Source organism: Erythrolamprus reginae, chromosome Z (genome assembly GCF_031021105.1).
Source record: "Erythrolamprus reginae isolate rEryReg1 chromosome Z, rEryReg1.hap1, whole genome shotgun sequence".
NCBI classification, from domain to species: domain Eukaryota; kingdom Metazoa; phylum Chordata; class Lepidosauria; order Squamata; family Dipsadidae; genus Erythrolamprus; species Erythrolamprus reginae.
In genome coordinates this window covers 90195796-90213053 of record NC_091963.1, presented here as the reverse complement: position 1 = coordinate 90213053, position 17258 = coordinate 90195796, and the positions used below count along the sequence as shown (strand labels likewise).

The 17258-nt window shown below is 43.6% G+C and overlaps 1 protein-coding gene across 6 annotated transcripts in view; it reads right to left on the bottom strand.

Annotated features, from left to right (window-relative positions):
• Positions 1-9123: 9123 nt before the first annotated feature.
• Positions 9124-17258, bottom strand: part of GALNT1 (polypeptide N-acetylgalactosaminyltransferase 1) — an 89517-nt gene continuing 81382 nt past the window's right edge. For all 6 annotated transcript variants that reach the window (XM_070729213.1, XM_070729208.1, XM_070729209.1 and 3 more), the window contains one exon: positions 9124-10290. In XM_070729213.1, coding sequence (XP_070585314.1) covers positions 10144-10290 — 147 coding nt within the window. In that variant the 3' untranslated portion in view covers positions 9124-10143. The remainder of the gene's footprint in view (positions 10291-17258) is intronic.

Here is a 17258-nt window from a genome sequence, read left to right as displayed (position 1 = left end):
GAGTAATTATTTTTGTTCAGATGTCAAATACTAAGGAGGTAGCATTGGTTAAACTATGTATACCGAAATTGTAAAATTATAATACAACTTAAAATTAATGGTATTTTCTTTTTCTGTACACGTGATTTGAGTTTTTTAAGAGAGTTCAATGAGTGGTCAAAACTAGGCACTACCCACCATTTCAACCACCAAGATTTCAAGAATTGAGTCAATGTAATGAAGATGACTGTACATTGCATGCAAGAAAATATGAGCAGCAAATTTTTATAAAGGCAGAATTTCGATTGAGGCCCAAGAATTTGGTCTGCATAAAGAGTCCATTCCAACCACAATCAACCAGCCACATTATTGATACTATCGCCCTACAGGTGCAATTTATCTACCTGGACATCCAGTCTCTTCCCCAGTCCAGCTTCCTGTCGCTTTGCAAAATGATGAACTAAGGATTCAGATATTATATGCTGCCAAAGGTGTGTTTGAGGTCAACGGCACTGCCATAGTCTTCTGTATATGGAGGGTAGAAACAGAGAACCTGCTTGCAATTGGCAACATTGAGATTGTCAATGGCATTCATGTTTGGGCTTGCCTCATGTCCTTAGATACTCATATGACTGACGAGAGCGGTGCAGTTCCTACAGCCCTTCTAGAAGATGAGTACTTCCTAAAAATCAAGTACAAAATTTGGGTCATTAAGGATAAAATTCACTTGATCAAACCTGGAAGAAAGAATGTTTCAGCCCTTTCTCAGATTCAGCATTTAGGGAAAAAAGATCCTTGATTCCATTACTAGAGAAAAAATATACTTTTACTAAATTGATCAGCGTCCAATTGTATGCAAAGTAGATGTTTTGGTAACTCCCATTTGGTGCCATTTTGGTGAGTTTTTGTAATTATCCCCATGCTTATGTCCCTGCATCTCTCATCTATGGTTTTAGATTGGTGCCTCTGGTTCATATCATCCCTTTCTCTGTATTTCCTCCCCATCTCCTCACACACACCCCTTTTTATGGTAGGATGCCATCAATGAGAAGCAAAGCTTAAGATGGGGGCATATCTAACATGTTGAAAAATGGCTTAGATCTGAAGCATAAAAATAAGAAATCTTGATATCATGTCATCTTGATATCATTGAGGTTTGTCAAGGTATTTTATGGAATTTGCAAATGAATTGGAGGGCTTGGCATGTTGGGCATCACCCATTAGGTCTCAGATGGGAGAGGGGAGTTTTTCCATGGTATTAAATATTGCACTTTTCCTCTATGTTTAAAGAAGTCCAAAATTTCTTTGAGTATTCTCCTTTGATAAGTGCAGGGATTAGAGATTGTCCTTTCACAGGATGCAAAGAGATGATTACTGGTTTCAATAAGCTGCAGTGGAAAATGGTGGATGTGTCTAAGGGTTTTGGCTAATTCTAATTGCACTGTTATTGGCTTGATGGTTTTAATTATGGGGGAAAGTTCTGATGTACTCATACTGATAATGCCCAGTTCTGATGCCCAGTTCTATCCAATTATATGGCTCATACATCACCACTCCGTGCCCGTGAAACAGTTGATGTGATGTGCTGGTGCTTGGAAGCTGTAAGGGTCTGAATGGAGGCCAACAGGCTCAAGCTCAACTCCAACAAGACCGATTGGCTCTGGGTATTCCCTCTGAAGGACCATACTAACTCTCCATCCATTGTTCTGGGGGAGAAATTCTAACCCCCTCAGAAAGGGTCCACAATTTGGCCGTCCTGGATCCACAGCTGAGACTTGACTATCATCTCTTGGCTGTGGCCAGGGGGACCGTTGTCCAGGTTCGCCTGGTACACCAGTTGTGGCCCTATCTGGATCAGGAGCTCTGCTCATGGTCATTCATGCCCTCATCACCTCCCATCTTGACTATTGCAATGAGTCACATGAAATGAGTCACACTCAGTTACATGACCCCCAAGCCACCCCCACCAAACAGGTAATAAAAGAAATTGAAACCCATCACTGAGCTCCATATAGCCTATTGATTAAATAATTAGCAGTCAACATGGCTTCACCCTAATATGACCTGCTCAGACCAGAATGCTTCAGCAGTGAGTCCTTCATTGTTTGTTCAGACTCTGTTCCTCCTCTCAGCTACTGTTCTCAACTGCTGTGCATGTGACTCTGTTTTATTCCTAACTGTTCCAACCACTGTTGAAAACTTGCTGAGATGAATTCTGAACCTGTCAGTTTGAGCTGATATCCCTGTTGTTTATATCTCTTCTAGAAAGCTTGCCCATTGCTTAAGTTTTTGTAGTGCCTCTATTTTACTCTTAAATAAATAGCAGAAATCAAATATGCTGTAGTCATCTACAATGACCAGCGCATACTTTGCTCCTCCCAAACTGGTTTGCATTGGGTCAACCAAATCTGCATGTATCAGTTCTAAAGCTCTTGTTGTCTGCCTTATGCTACTTTTGCTTACTGGAAATGTCTTGGATTTTGATGACTTACATACCGCATAGTCCAAGTATGCCTTACATCCTTTTAAGTTTAACCATTCTCCAAGCTGTTGCATATTTTGCAAAACTTTGAAGCTGGCATGGCTAAGCTTCTATGCAAGATGAACACATGAATCATATTGTTCCACATTTTCAAATGTTTGGGCACACTGAACCTTTTGTCCCAGCAACACATAAAGATCATCCTGCTTTATGCTGTGTGCACATATACTTCAATTTCTCTTTATGAGACACTTCTCATTTACAAATGCGGTCTCAAACCCTTTTTTGTCTCAACTAGAACCACTCAGTAAATTATGCCTAAGCTGCTGGTGATTGCACAACTGCAGCCACTTTTAGTTGCTGCAGTGGAGTTGGTGGTGCGGGGACTGGATCTGCAGTTGTTGTGGTTGCTGTATTGGTCAGCTGGCTTGATGATAGTGATGGCCCTTCTTGGGCCTGGTGCTGGTTAAAAGCAAGCCTCAGAAAGGCAATGGCTTGTTCAAAGATGGCATTGTGGGGTCTGACTTTGCATTCTTCCTTGGCTGGTAGCGCCTAGTGCCAGGGCTTCCCTAGGTCATCCACAGGTTTCTCTTCCTAGTCATTCTTCCTGTTCTTAGCAACCACCAGAGTTTTGACTGGTTCCCCCAAGATCTCTGCCTCCTCTTCCAGTCCAGGGTAGTCTTTACTGTGCCTGGACCTTGAAGCAGCTTCTTTCCAGTTCTCCATGCCCTCTTGCTTGCTTTCATGGATGGACATTCCATGTACACACTCCACAGTAGATATGGATGTCTGGTTGGGGCACTATTGCAGCCCTGGTTTAATGTCAGCACTTGATCCATTAGTAAAGAAAAGTTACACTTTTATTAAAACCAAATAGTTATAATGTAAGTCAGATCTGAATATTCTGATGTAAACTTTCTCCCAGGTCCTTTCCCTCTGGGTCAACTGGTCAGTATCCAATAGTATTTGAATTAGATGTTTTGATTCTAAAAATGTTGGTTTATGGAATTCACTTCCAGAAGAGGTCATGACAGCTGTCAGCCTTGATAGCTTCAAGGCAGGACTAGACAGATTCATGGATGCCAAGTGTATCAGTGGTTATTGAAACGGATGTCCATGTGCCGCCTGTATGTTGGTTGAGGTAGGCAGGATTCCCTTGAGTACCATTTGTTGGAGGTCAAGGGAAAGGGAGGATTTTGCATTCTCTTTCTGCTCAAGATCCCCATGTACAATTGGTGGGCCACTGTGTGACACAGAATGCTGGACTCGATGGGCTTGCCCTGATTCAGCATGGCTCTTCTTATGATTAACAGTCCCAATGTTTTGGTGAGTGTTTGCATTCCACTCTCATGTTTATGTCCTTCAATCTCTCATCTGTTGTTTCAGATTGTCATCCCTTTATGAGTGTTTCCTTTCCATTCTCCCCTCTCCCTTTTTTATGGCAGGATGCCATCAATGCAAAGCAAAGGTGAAGCAGTGTAATGGCAGATCTGATATAAGGGACAGGGTGTTGTTGAGGTCTTTCAAGACACCAAGTCAGGTGCATTGACTTGCATTGACCAAGTGTTCCACACCAAAAAAACTAATCTGTCACTGAGGTTATCTATGGCTTCTACACCCTTAAGACACCCAGATCCTGGTAACTTAGCCGCCATGCAGGATGACGACTGCATTGGCCAGAGAATGATGCTCCAAGAGGCCAGATACTCATCCCCCACAATGCAAGTATTACAGGATTCACAAAACTGGGGCTATACAGTGATATCTCTTCTTACGAATACCTCATCATACAAACTTTTCGAGATACGAACCTGGTGTTTAAGATTTGTTTCCCTCTTCTTAAGAACCATTTTCACCTTACAAACCCGAGCCCGGGTGCATGGGCTCTCTTACTGCACGTGCACTCTTACTGCCACAGGGATTTCCCCTGCCTTGTGCCTGCCCCCACCGGGATTTCCCATTTGCTTGCCACCCCTGCTGGGATTCCCCGCCTCCTTTTGCTTGTACCAGCAGTTCCGAGGCAGGGAATCCCGGCCGTGGCAAGGACCCGCGCTTCGGCCTCAGACTAGGCTCCCTGTCTCTCACTCCGTGCTGGCGGTTGCCGCCGAAATGAAGGACAAAAAAAGTTTTCCTTCACTCAGTGGCATCTCGGCTGGTCTCTCCAGTCCAGACCCCGCTGTATCTTGGGCAGGCAGTGGCAGCTGGCGTGGCCCGGCGGAAAGCAAATGCCGAAGCCATCTGGAGTGGGCTGTCTTCGGGAGGGGGGGAGACGCTTGAGACCGTACTTGCAGAGATGCCGCCAGGAAGAAGGAAGAGGAGCTGGTCCCGAATCCTTGTGTGTGCTACAGCGGGGCAGCTCTGCCTGGCCGGATTACTGCTTCTTCCCCTGGAAGGAAGGAGAGCAAGTGAGAGAGAGAGAGACCAGCCACGGTGTCCTTGTAGCGGGCAGGAGAGTGAGCACGAGAGAGAAGCGAGCCTTCTCTGGCAGGTGTTGAGAGCTCCGGCAGGAGAAGCAGTAGTCTGGCAGGGGAGAACTGCCCTGCTGCAGTGCGCATGAGACTTCGGGACAAACTTCTCTTCCTTCACGCGGCCAGAGAAGGCTAATTTCTCTTTCTCTCTTGCTCTCCTGCCCGCTACAAGGACACAACGGCTTGTCTCTCTCACTCGCTCACTTGCTCTCCTGCCAGCTACAAAGACAGGAAGACACGTTGTCAGGACTTTCTCCCTGCGGTATCCTTATAGCGGGCAGGAGAGAGAGAGAGAGAAAAACGAGCCTTCTCCAGCGGTCGTTGGGAGCTCTGGCGGGAGGAGCAATAGCTTGGCCGGGCAGACAAGCTACAAGGACACCGCTGGGAGAAAGTCCTGACACTGTGCCTCCCTGTCTTTATAGCCGGCAGGAGAGCAAGTGAGTGAATGAGATGAGCCACGGTGTCCTTGTAGCAGGCAGGAGAGTGAGAGAGAGAAACGAGCCTTCTCCGGCCGCGCGAAGGAAGGAGTTGGTCCCGAATTCTCATGCGCGCTGCAGCAGGGCAGCTCTGCCTGTCCCAACGACTGCTGAAGAAGGCTCTTTTTTTCTCTCTCTCTCTCTCTCCTGCCCACTACAAGGACACCATGGGGGAAAAGTCCTGATGCCAGCAGGAGACCAAGCGAGAGAGACGAGTCCAGGTGCGTGCCCAGGTGTCCTTGTCTTCCCAAGGCGCAGCCGGAGAAGGGTCGTCTCTCTCACTCACTCTCCTGCCGGCTACAAGGGCAGGAAGATCAAGCGGAGGCTAACGGAGTGGGGACACAGGCAGCAAGGGGATCCCGTCCTGGCAACAGTGGCTCCCGGGCAGCCTCGGTGCAGCTCTTGGAGCGAGGTGAGGGGGCGACTGGCAAGGCGGGCAGGAGGGAAGGTGGCGGCTCGTGGCTCTCCTGTCCATCCAGAAACTGAAAGTTCCGCCCTTCCCCATACCCAGCTTTGGCCCCTCACGGGCTTCTGGCAGGAGGGAACGGCGGGGGAAGGGTGACCAGGGCTCCCACAAACACATTTAGGCAGCAATGTCCCCACTCGCCTCTGTCCCCACTCCGTGCGCTTGCACTTTGTCTGCTTGTCGCTTTTTTTAAAAAAAAGTCTTAATGTTTTGGATTTTCCTAATGGGCTTGCATGCATTATTCGCTTTTAAATTGATTCCTATGGGAAACATTGTTTCTTGTTACGAACCTTTCTACTTACGAATCTGGTCAGGGAAAGAATTAAGTTCATAAGAAGAGGTACCAATGTATTTGATAAAGTTGCCAATCTGGAAAAGATCCTGACTTGCATTGACCACCCTGTGGAACAGGGAGATCACCCTGTGGAACATCACTGGTGAGGATACTGGTGTGGATACCTTCAACATTGAAAATACCAGATCTGATGAGGTAAAGTAGGGCTCATTTGCCACAACACCAATGCTTAGGCCAAATATCTCTACTTTCCAAGCTCCAGACAGGTCTCCATTTATGAGGGTGATGTGCGGGAAGATGGTCCAAATGTGTAGGTTTTTTATATTAACTATAGGGACCATTGGCATCTTGTTGATGCTGTTGGAAGAATTTCTTCTCTATAGTTCATTCCTTGCTGTCAAAACACCAGACACTATAAATCTAGTTCAAGTGCCATATTTAACACATAAGGGAGAACTAACTGCAAAGAGTGGAAAGTCACTTTATAATAAGATGTAAATAACTAGCCTGTGTATGCCTAGTTCTAGAATTGTTGAGTTTTTCATATTAAGGAATAGTCTAATTTTTCATATTTTAATTGACATTGTTATGCTATTGCTATGGGCATAACATTTGTCCCTACATTCTTTTCTGATATATGTACATGATTCTCATGCTTCTGTGAAATAGCAGAATAGCACTAATTTCTCTTCTAAAAGACAGTATTTTTTTGCTAGTGCCAAGAACATTTTATTTATGTGCTGTCCATCTTGTCTGAATAAAATCATATTTAAAAAGCATATACACTTGCACGATATAAGATTAATGGACACTAATAAAAACCACTTTTTTGTTTACGTTTTCAGCCTAATTCCTACTATACATAATTATTTCCTTTTGCTTGTTCATGGTTCAGCTGAAGCCTTGCTTCCCCATATTCTTTATTATAGAATCTTTTCATATAACAAGGGAGGTCAAAAATTTCTGCACATACATTAGTTTCCTAGAATACAGTGGTACCTCAAGATACGAACCCCTCGTCTTACGAACAACTCATGATACGAACCCGGGGTTCAGAAAAAAATTGCCTCTTCTTACGAACTTTTTTCGAGTTACGAACTGAAGTGAAGTCTGCCCGGAGACCGATGATGCTGCAGATGGGAGAATTTCCATTGGCCCATCTGCAGCGTCATCGGTCTCCGGGCAGATTTTCCTTTGCCCTCAGCAAAGGAAGCGACGTCAGCTTCCTGAACAGCGAACCCGGAAATTCAGCAAAAGTTCGGGGTTCAGGAGGTTGCTGGGAAGCCCCCCAGCCCGGTGGTCACCTTTTAAAACAGCCGGGCGGCTTCCCAGGAGCCTCCAAACGCCGAACTTTTGCTGAATTTCCGGGTTCGCTGTTCAGGAAGCTGACGTCGCTTCCTTTGCTGAGGGCAAAGGAAAATCTGCCCGGAGACCGATGACGCTGCAGATGGGAGAATTTCCATTGGCCTTCCTGGATGTTGCCAATTTTTTTGCGGTTTTTTTTTTTGGTTGCACGAATTAATTGACGTTACATTGTTTCCTATGGGAAACAATGTTTCGTGTTACGAACCTTTCGTGTTACGAACCTCCTCCTTGCACCAATTAAGTTCGTATCTTGAGGTATTACTGTACTAACATCCAGATTAAAATGTTTTCTTGCAGATAAAATGACTTCTCATTTATTTACAGGACAAATATGACCCCCAATTTCAATGGAAGTCTATTACAAAGAATTGGGGCAACCAGCCAGAAGACAGGGCTCTGAGGTTCCATTGGATGGCAGTATTTACAGGGGGAGGGATCTGCAATGCACAAATTCTATCTAGCCTAATAACATGGGCAGATATCCACAAGGAAAAGTGATCCCTTAAGTAACCTGACTCTAGGCCACGCAGGACTTTAGTAGGTGATAGCCAATATGCTTATTTATTTATTTAGATTTATAGACCTCCCATCTCCTGACGGATTCAGGAGATGTTGTATTGCTCCTAGAAAGAAATTGGAAGCCAGTATACCTCTTACAGCAATGGTGTTATTCAAGTGACTGCCTGATACCCCAGATTGTGTGTGCCACTATATTCAGGTTCTGGATAGGGCAAGCCCACATAGACCACACTGCCTTAAACAAGTAAAATAGAAGTAGTAAACAAGTAAAATAGAAGTGACTAAGATCCAATTTTGTGGCTGTGAGCAAGGCCTCCAGGTCCAGAAATACTTGCAATTGATGCACAAGGTTGATTTGTGCAAAGATTCCCTTGGCCACAAATTATTTACTTTTCTACTGGTAAACCCATACAAATTGACTGGCTGATTCCAATGTATGTAAAAAGTAACTGAAAGAATCATAGTCTATGGGGTTGGGAATTATCTTTTAGTAGTCCTACTTGAGCACTCCATGAAAGTCCTGGTTCATTTCTTTTTCTCCTCACGTTATGTTCTATGGCGATTTTCAATTTTCATGCTGATCCCCAAATATCCCTTTCTCAAATTCCAGTTCTCAGCTATATAGTGGCTGCACATATCCAAATAAACACCACATGGCAACATAGACATAGGAAATCATTACTTCTGTTTCCATCTACTGATCATTAAACAGTTGGCCAGTTCACAATTTCCAGGATTATAAAGAAGAATTCAATTGGTTGAAACTGACAAGAAAATGATGGGATGATCAGTGTAGTAAAATGGGTTAACAACAGTATTATGCAGGGCCAAGTGGAGGAGGCTTTATAGGAGGCAGATGATAAGGTATAGGGTTTGAATTGGGAACATCAATTTTTTTAAAAAATTCACATCCCTTAGAACGTTATGTATTATAGCAGTGCAAGCTTCCAGATATGCTGGAAAGATACACTGTGAGATTAGTAACATTTAACTTGATATGATTTTTGGCCAGTATCAGTATTGGAGGAGGGGGCACAGTACTTTCACAATTTATCATTTTTAATAAAGAGTTATTTAATAGTTTCCCTTGATTTTATTAGAAAAAAGTAGAATATTACATTTTAAAAATATGAATGATATCTTAATATTGAATGGAAATATGCTTTAAGGATACATCAGATGCCAGGTATTTATTACCTGAATAAGTTATTTCTGTAGCCTCTGGTGAGTTGAACTGAGGAATGAAATACTTATTGCTGTAAACAAATTATAACCCAGTATTAGGAGAGCTGGTCACAAAATATAATCAATTAAGAAATTTAAAATACACAAATTATTGTCAAATCAAAAATAGTCAACATACTTTTAACTTAAGTAGCAAATCAAACACAAACAAGTAAAAAAACATTTTTGAGATATTTGGAAAAAAGGAGCAACAATTTTGGGAGAAACTACAAGACAAAATCAAAAGTTTTTAAATTTAATCTAACATTTAGAGGGCTAATTTTACTTATGCTAAATAAGACCTGCACTGTAAGAAACAAATTAATGGATCAGCACACAATTGAATACAAAGTTGCTATTTTTCTTGGTTATTTTTTTCCCCATTGAGATCAAATTATTTATATACTTTTGATGTCTGGAATTATAAGTTTTAACAGTTCTGATTTTCTTTTCTAAATCCTGTTTTATAAATGTTTTTATGAATGATTTTTTTTATATTTTATATAACCTTCACGTAAATATTGTATTTTGCACAAATATCTTAGGAATATTTCTAACAGCATTTAGGGAGGTTGCTGATATACAAGCAAACTAAGCTGTGCTGTTCTCCAGAGAGCATATTTCCTCGATTATATTTCCACTGTCCATGTGTTCTACAAAATGATTTCTTGTAAACAATAGTGCATTAAGCATTACAAGTACTCCTTTAGTTAGCTCCATGTTTCAACACCAGGATGGCTGGTTCACAGTTCTCAGAACTTTAGAACTGATTGCTCCAGTGATCAAACAACTTGCAGCCTTTGCTTGGTACATAATATAGCAAATGCACTAGCTGAGGTAGTCCAGTCAATCCTTGTTTTAGAAACCCTTCAGAATATTTCTGGAAGGGTGACATTACGAAAAAGCCATTGCTGTGAACGGCTACCATTACAGTCCTTGATACTGGGCACTTGGCTGTCTTCTTCAGTGGCTTTATCCAGGCACTGGTTACTGTTCACATGCAACAGGATTAATTTCTTTATTGCATATGTGGAGAATGAAAGAAGGGGGGGAGGGAGAAATAGAGACAGAGACAAAGAAATAGAGACAGAGAGAAAATGTGTTAATCCAACATTTCTAAATGAGATCAAATAATTAAGACACCATTAAATGCAACATTCTCCAATGCGTTGCTGAGGAGAGTCCAACATGGGTCTTAGTTCAGCGTGATTGATTGGGACTGAGTTTAAATTTACATGTTAATTAAGCAATGCCCTCTAGCTGCCCCAGGAGGTCAGTTTTAAAAAACTCAGACGTAGAGGAGGGACATAGGAACTTTAGCTCTCTTGAGGATTCACGTTGGACTCTCCTTTAGTTTATTTAATTTAATTTATTTACTTGAAGTACTCATCTGACTTCCTGACACCTTCTGCAGCATCCACAAGACAACAGCTCTGGGTCCCTGCCTTCTGTGGGCTATACCTTATAGAGAGCACTTGGGATAATTGGGGCCTCTGCCCTCGGCGGGTATCACCCCCTTCCCTGCCAGAATGCTTCACCAGAGGGTTCCTGTCCTTCGCGGACAAATCCTGTGTTCCACCATCGATTCCAGGATCACCCCTCCCTCTGCATTTAGTCTCCTGCCATTCCGGCTTTAGCAGCTTGGGCTCGTGAGTCTGCCTTTCCAGTATGCTCACGTCAGCTTGAGAGTCTGCCTCTCCAGCCTCTCCCAGCCTGCTCGTGTCGGCTTGCTGAATAATTTCCACTGCTTTTTGCCATTCCAAAGGGAGGCAGTGTGTGCCTAGAAAGGCTTCCCTCCCTCTCAGCCATTTTAACGGTCGCCTGGAATTTTCCTGCCTTCCAGGATAGCTACTGCCATTTTAAAGCACTCGCTGATATCTGTTGCTGGACAAACTTCACTGAACCTTGATTCTTCCTGATGACAGCTTCCTTATGACACTTTAGTCTGCGATGTTAAGCCTGCAGCCATAGTCGCTCTCTAATCCACCACGAGATCTGTGGTGGTGTGAATATGAGTGCTAAGGAGTGTGAGTCAAATCCATTGATTAGTTAATATGATAATATGGAGGCTCAGCCATTAGCAGAGGCTTTGGCTACTACATCTGCTCCCTCGAAGCCCAAAGGGCATTCCTCAAGGCAAAATTAAAGGCTTCCCAGGCTTCCCAGGTTATCTTGAAGAAAGCAGAGAAGCATATCAAGGCCCTTGAAAAACAAATGGAACAGGCCCAGAAGCAATCCTTAGCCTTTCCATTTACATAATTGCAATTGCCTTTGCCAATGCCTTCATAGCAGATGTTACCATCCCCATCTCATGCTCAAGGTCTTCTCCAACCTGACCTTTCGGGGTCTGCTACTGATAAGGATTAGTCTCCGGACCGGTCACAGTCATTCCTTCCTCTGCCTTTACCTGCAGACACTGTGGCTCCTCCCTGGCTTGAAGGGCTGCCTCCTGTATCACAGCCCTCACCACAACTTCTCCAGCGTCAGCCTCCTTCAGCCACTTTCACATCAACTGGTGCGGGGCTGTGCCCCACTAATGTTTAGCAACAACTATCCCCGTCCTTCTAGGGCATGATTGCAAATGCTTATTCTCAGGAGATAGCTACAGAAATCCAGCAGCGGCCTATTCCAACATCCAATTGTTTGCCTTCTCAAGATATGTGGTCCACAGCGACGGCACCGTACTCAATCCACAATTCCCTAGCAGATGACCCCCTGTCAAGAGGCGACAGGAGTGCGATGGAGGATGATCTATCGGAGGATGAGGACATGGCCCCAGAGCAGCCAGTCTTCACAGGCCTTTTCAAACTGTCTCTTTTCAAGATTCTGTTGAACAAAGCCAAACAAACAGCAAACTGGGAAGTGCCAACAAGGCTTCTGAGACTTGAATCCGCCTGGGTTAATCTGCTGGTCGCTTTACCAAACCTGAATGGGAAGCGGACTGTATCCCGTCATCCACCATAATGGTGGACAATATCAAATGCCCGTGGGAGCATCCGACAGTGGTCTAGGGCTCTTCTATGTTGGAGCAGTTCGGTGGATCAGTTGGTAGCCAGCTTAGTTTCCAACATGCTGGTACCTTCAGACTTGGCGAAGGGTCTGAAACCGGAGGATCGCTGAGTGACAGATCTCACCTGCAAATCTCACCAGATGGCATCCTGGCCAAAGCGGGTGGCCTTGGCGGCATCGTTTTTCAACTGCACTTCCATCATGTGGTTGAGGGACATGCAGGCCAGATTAGGCCCTGAGGATGCAAGACTCCGGCTGTGGTGGAGTTCTCAGCAGATACCATGCTGAATGCTGCCAAGTTTGCCTCTCGGGACATGGCTACTTCTGTGTTGTCACGTCACCTTCTCTGGCTCAGGAATTGGCAGGCGGATGCCAAGTCTAAGTGGCGCTTGGCTTTGTCCTCCTTCCATGGAACCAAACTCTTTGGCAAGTCACTAGACTCAGTCCTCATTGAGGACAAGGACAAAAAGAAAGTTATGCCCAAGGCCTCTAAGCATCCTGGCAGGCAACCTGCACCGTACTTTTGGCATCAGGCCTTTCGGAGTGAGGCTTCCTCTACGACACCCAAGGTCCAGAAGTAGTATTCTCAGGTGTCCTAGGCCAGGACGATTACAGAGCGGACAGACCTGCTTATCTAGATGGAAACCACCAGTACCAGCAGCCAAGGTGCTCCTTCAAAAGAGCAGTCTCCAGAGGCTTTCACCGTTCAAAGTGACTCCTCCCAGCACATTCCCATTGGGGGCAGGCTGCAACATTTCGCCACCTCTTGGGAAACTTCCTCCTCCGATGGGCACTAGACACCATATCACAGGGGCTGCGCATAGAATTCCTCACTACACCCCCAAACTAGTTTGTCCAATGCCCCATGTCGACTAACTCACAGAAGCAGAATCTCCTAGAACAAGAGGTCTCCCATCTTCTTGATATCGTGGTGATTGAGCAAGTACCAAAGGACCAGGACGGCTTGGGGTTCTATTCTGTCATCTTTATACTATCCATACCTTCCGGCGTCTGCCGACTAATCCTGAATCTGAAACAGCTAAATCTCTATGTAAAATACAAGAGATTCAAAATGCATTCTCTCCAGACAATTCTGGCTTCCATTTGTCATCAGGAGTGGCTCACCTCCATCGACCTCAAGGAAGCATACCTTCATGTGCCAATTCATTCTGCACACAGACTATTCCTGAAGTTCTATTGGGCCAGTCTTTGTTTCCAGTACCAAACTATGCCCTTTGGCCTCTCGTCCTCTCCAAGGACCTTTACAAAGCTTCTAGATGTTTTAACAACGAGTCTTCGCACACACTCCATCCATCTCATGGTTTACCTGGACGACATAGTCATCCTCTCCAGGAGTCCCAACTAGGCGGAGGCCGATCTTCAAGACATCATCCTTACTCTTCAAAGCCACGAATTTTCAGTCAACTTCCCCAAGAGCCATCTGGTTCTTACCACTTGCCTTTTCCACCTCAATACCATTATAGACACATCAATCTGCAAGGTCTTTCTATCCAGACTGTCAAGTGAGCATCTGACGGGAGGTTCGCTCTAGCTAGAACCACCGTTGGGTTCCATTATTGTGCCTCTCCAGACTCTTGGGGGTGTTTGTCTCTTGCATAGACATCGTCCCATGGGCACATCTCCATGCTCGCCTTCTTCAATGGTACCTTCTGCTGTTCCAGAAATCAAATATCAGTCACTCCCATTGTAGTCATCACCTCAGTGGTTTGGCGTTCCCTGTTGTGATGGATATCCCTGGCTCTAGGGCAGGGGTCAACTTTTGAGAGCCTCAGTGCATAACAGTAATGATGGACACCAGACTACAGGCTGGAGTGCTCATACTTTTGGCAGGTTTGTTCAAGGACAATGGAGTTTGAGGGATCTTCTAGATACAAACATCAATTTCTTGGAACTCAAAGCCATGGTCCTCGCACTTCGCTGGTTCCTTCCTCTGGTAGAGGATCGCCACGTCCTCATATTGATGGACAATGTCACGACCTGCTCACACATGAACTACCAGGGCGGAATGAGGTCTCATTGCTTCATGCAAGAGGCAGAGACTCTCGTCTCCTGGGTCGAATAACATCTGGCATCATTCCGGGTCGAACACATTTTGGGGACGATGAATGTGCAAGCGGACAGGCTAAACCACTCCACTGGACCATTAGTTGTTGGCTTAAGGCTTGTATTGTGGAAGCCCACAATCTCAAACGCCTCTGGTGGGCACCATGGCTCACTCTACCTGGAGAGCCGCTAGCACAGCCACATGGACTACCCAGGCTTCAGTACAGGACATTTGTTGTGCAACAATGGCGGCGGCACCATCAATATTCATTAAACATTACCATCTGGACTCTTATGCGTCTGCTGAAGCCATTTTTGGCAGAAGGGTTTTACAGAGAGTTTGTGATACTCCTATTCCTCTGGTCCAGCCTTCTCCCTCCCTTTCAACTTAAACTTGGGTATATCCTACATTGGACTCTCCTCAGCAGCACATTGGAGAAGGACTGTTGACTTAACTGAATGGTCTTCTCGAGGCACTGCGAGGAGAGTCCAAACTCCCCCGGCTTATTTGGCCCAGGGTCACATTCTTGTCGTTATTTTGCTTGTTCTTTTAATAAAGTTACTTATTGACTTTCTCTATACCTTCGTTTTTCTTGACTGACCTTCTGAAGCAGCTAGAGGGCATTGTTTAATTGATATTTAAATTTAAACTCAGTCCCTACTAATCAGGCTGAACTAAGACCCACGTTGGACTCTCTTCGCAGTGCTGCGAGAAGATAGTTCAGGTAAGTCAATGGTCCGTCTCTTATGGTTAGACATTGTAAAGCAATAGAAAATTGAGGACATTTCTCTATCAAGTTTTCCCCCCTATTTATAGAATAATCATGGAAATGTTGACAAAATGGACAAGTATCAGATATTGATGAATGATCATATTAAACGATAAACTCCCAAGGGTCCTCTAGAGCTCTCAGAAAGTGTTAATGGCCAGATAACTGCAAAGAATTACTATCCTTTCTTTTACCCCATCCCACCATACGGTCAGAACTATCCTTCCATCCCCCACCATTCAGTCTCAATTGTTATAATCTAGTATCATCCTTGCCATCAAAACTGATAAAGCTTCTTGGATGATAAACACATTTTTTAAAAAAAATCTAGACTTTTGAAAAAACACTTTTGAGACAACTATGACCCGGATGAGAGAATCTCTACAGATATAAAAATGTGTAAAGTTGGGTAAGTTAGCAATCAAGCTGATATAATTCAGCATTATTTATAAAAGAGAGCTAGAAGAAATAAAAGTTTGAAATCTTACCTTCATTTCCTTAGGATTCAACTGAAAAAGAATAGTATAAGGGCTATCATACTATCTGGTATCACCTAGCCATGTAAGAAGGGTCTTTGATATGTAACACCTGAATGAGTAAGTGAATGAGAGGTACTAATGCTTCTGAAAGAAAACTTTTGAAATTTGCTGGTAATCTCCTTGAATTGTCAGGTAGTGTTAACTGAGTTTGCTGCGTATATGATTCTTAATTCTATATATCATAAGTCAAGCCTCTTAGATCCCATTAACTCATTAGGTCCACTAATAAAAGAAGATGGCAAGACTTTGGGATCATTTCTTCGCTAGTGATTAAATTAGTGAACAAAGAAAATGCTGTGAATATAGTACATTAGTACAGTAAGACATTTGGCAACATAGACCACAGCCTTCTCTTTGGTAAAACAGACCAATGTAAAATAGATAGTACCACTTCCAGATGGATTCATAACTGACTGCAACAGCATTCCACATGTAGTTCTCAACAGAACTACAACTACACAGAGAGAAGTTCTGCCGTGGGCCCAGTGCTCTTAAATATCTTAATAAATGATCTAGATTAGGAATATTCCACCTGGGAGGAATCGCTAACATTTTGGAAGAAAAAATTGAAGATTCAGAAGGATCTAGAAAGAATGCAATTCAGTCCTGAAAAGTAAGGCAGGAAAAAAGAAATGCACATATATAGAATATGTGGTACCTGTTCAATAGCTTCAATTGTGAAACAAATCTAGTAAACTACCACTAAAGTATGAACAAGCAAGTACTGCAGCTTCCAGAAAACCAATGCATTTTTAGGCTGCATCAAGATCATGAGAAGTGATAGTATTTTCTATACTACACTAATGAGGTCGTACTTGGAGTAGATGTGTAGTTTTAGAATAGATTTTTTTTTAAATTGGCCAAGTGTGATTGGACACAAAAGGAATTTGTCCTGGTGCATATGCTCTCCATGTACATAAAAGAAAAGATACGTTCATCAAGAAGTAACGATAGCCTGGATACAAATAAGCAATCAAATCATATTAGGAACCAGAATATAAATTGTAAGGATACATGTCACCATGATACAAAAAAGATGCCGAGGCCCTTGAAAAAGTGCGGAGAAGAGCAACAAAGATAAAGGATCTGGAAATTAAATCATATGACAGAATGATTAAGGAAACTAGATATGTCTAGCCACTGAAGAGAAGGTAGAGAGGTGACATGAGGGGAAGTCACAGAGACAGGGGGTTGACTTATTCTATAAAGCATCTGAATGCAGGACAAAAAGATGCAGTTGGAAGATTATTACAGAGAGATCATACCTGGAAGTAAGAAATTTCCTGACAGTGAGAGTACTTATCAAATGGACCAGCTTGCTTCCCAGTGTTGTGGGTGCTCTATTACTGGAGGTTTTCAAGAAACCATCTGATTTGGATAGTATAAGGTCTCTTGCCTTGAGTATGGGTTCCTAAGATCCCAGTCCTATGATTCTATGTTCTATGGTCTGTAAATAAGATTGGAATTTCCATTACTAAATGATGAAGTTGTAAAATGCAATGTCACATTACTGCATCACTTAGTTATAGTAACTTCTGCAGACCCTGTTGCCATTGTTAAGCAAAAATTGTGGACAGCAACCAAGGACCTTATTTGACTACA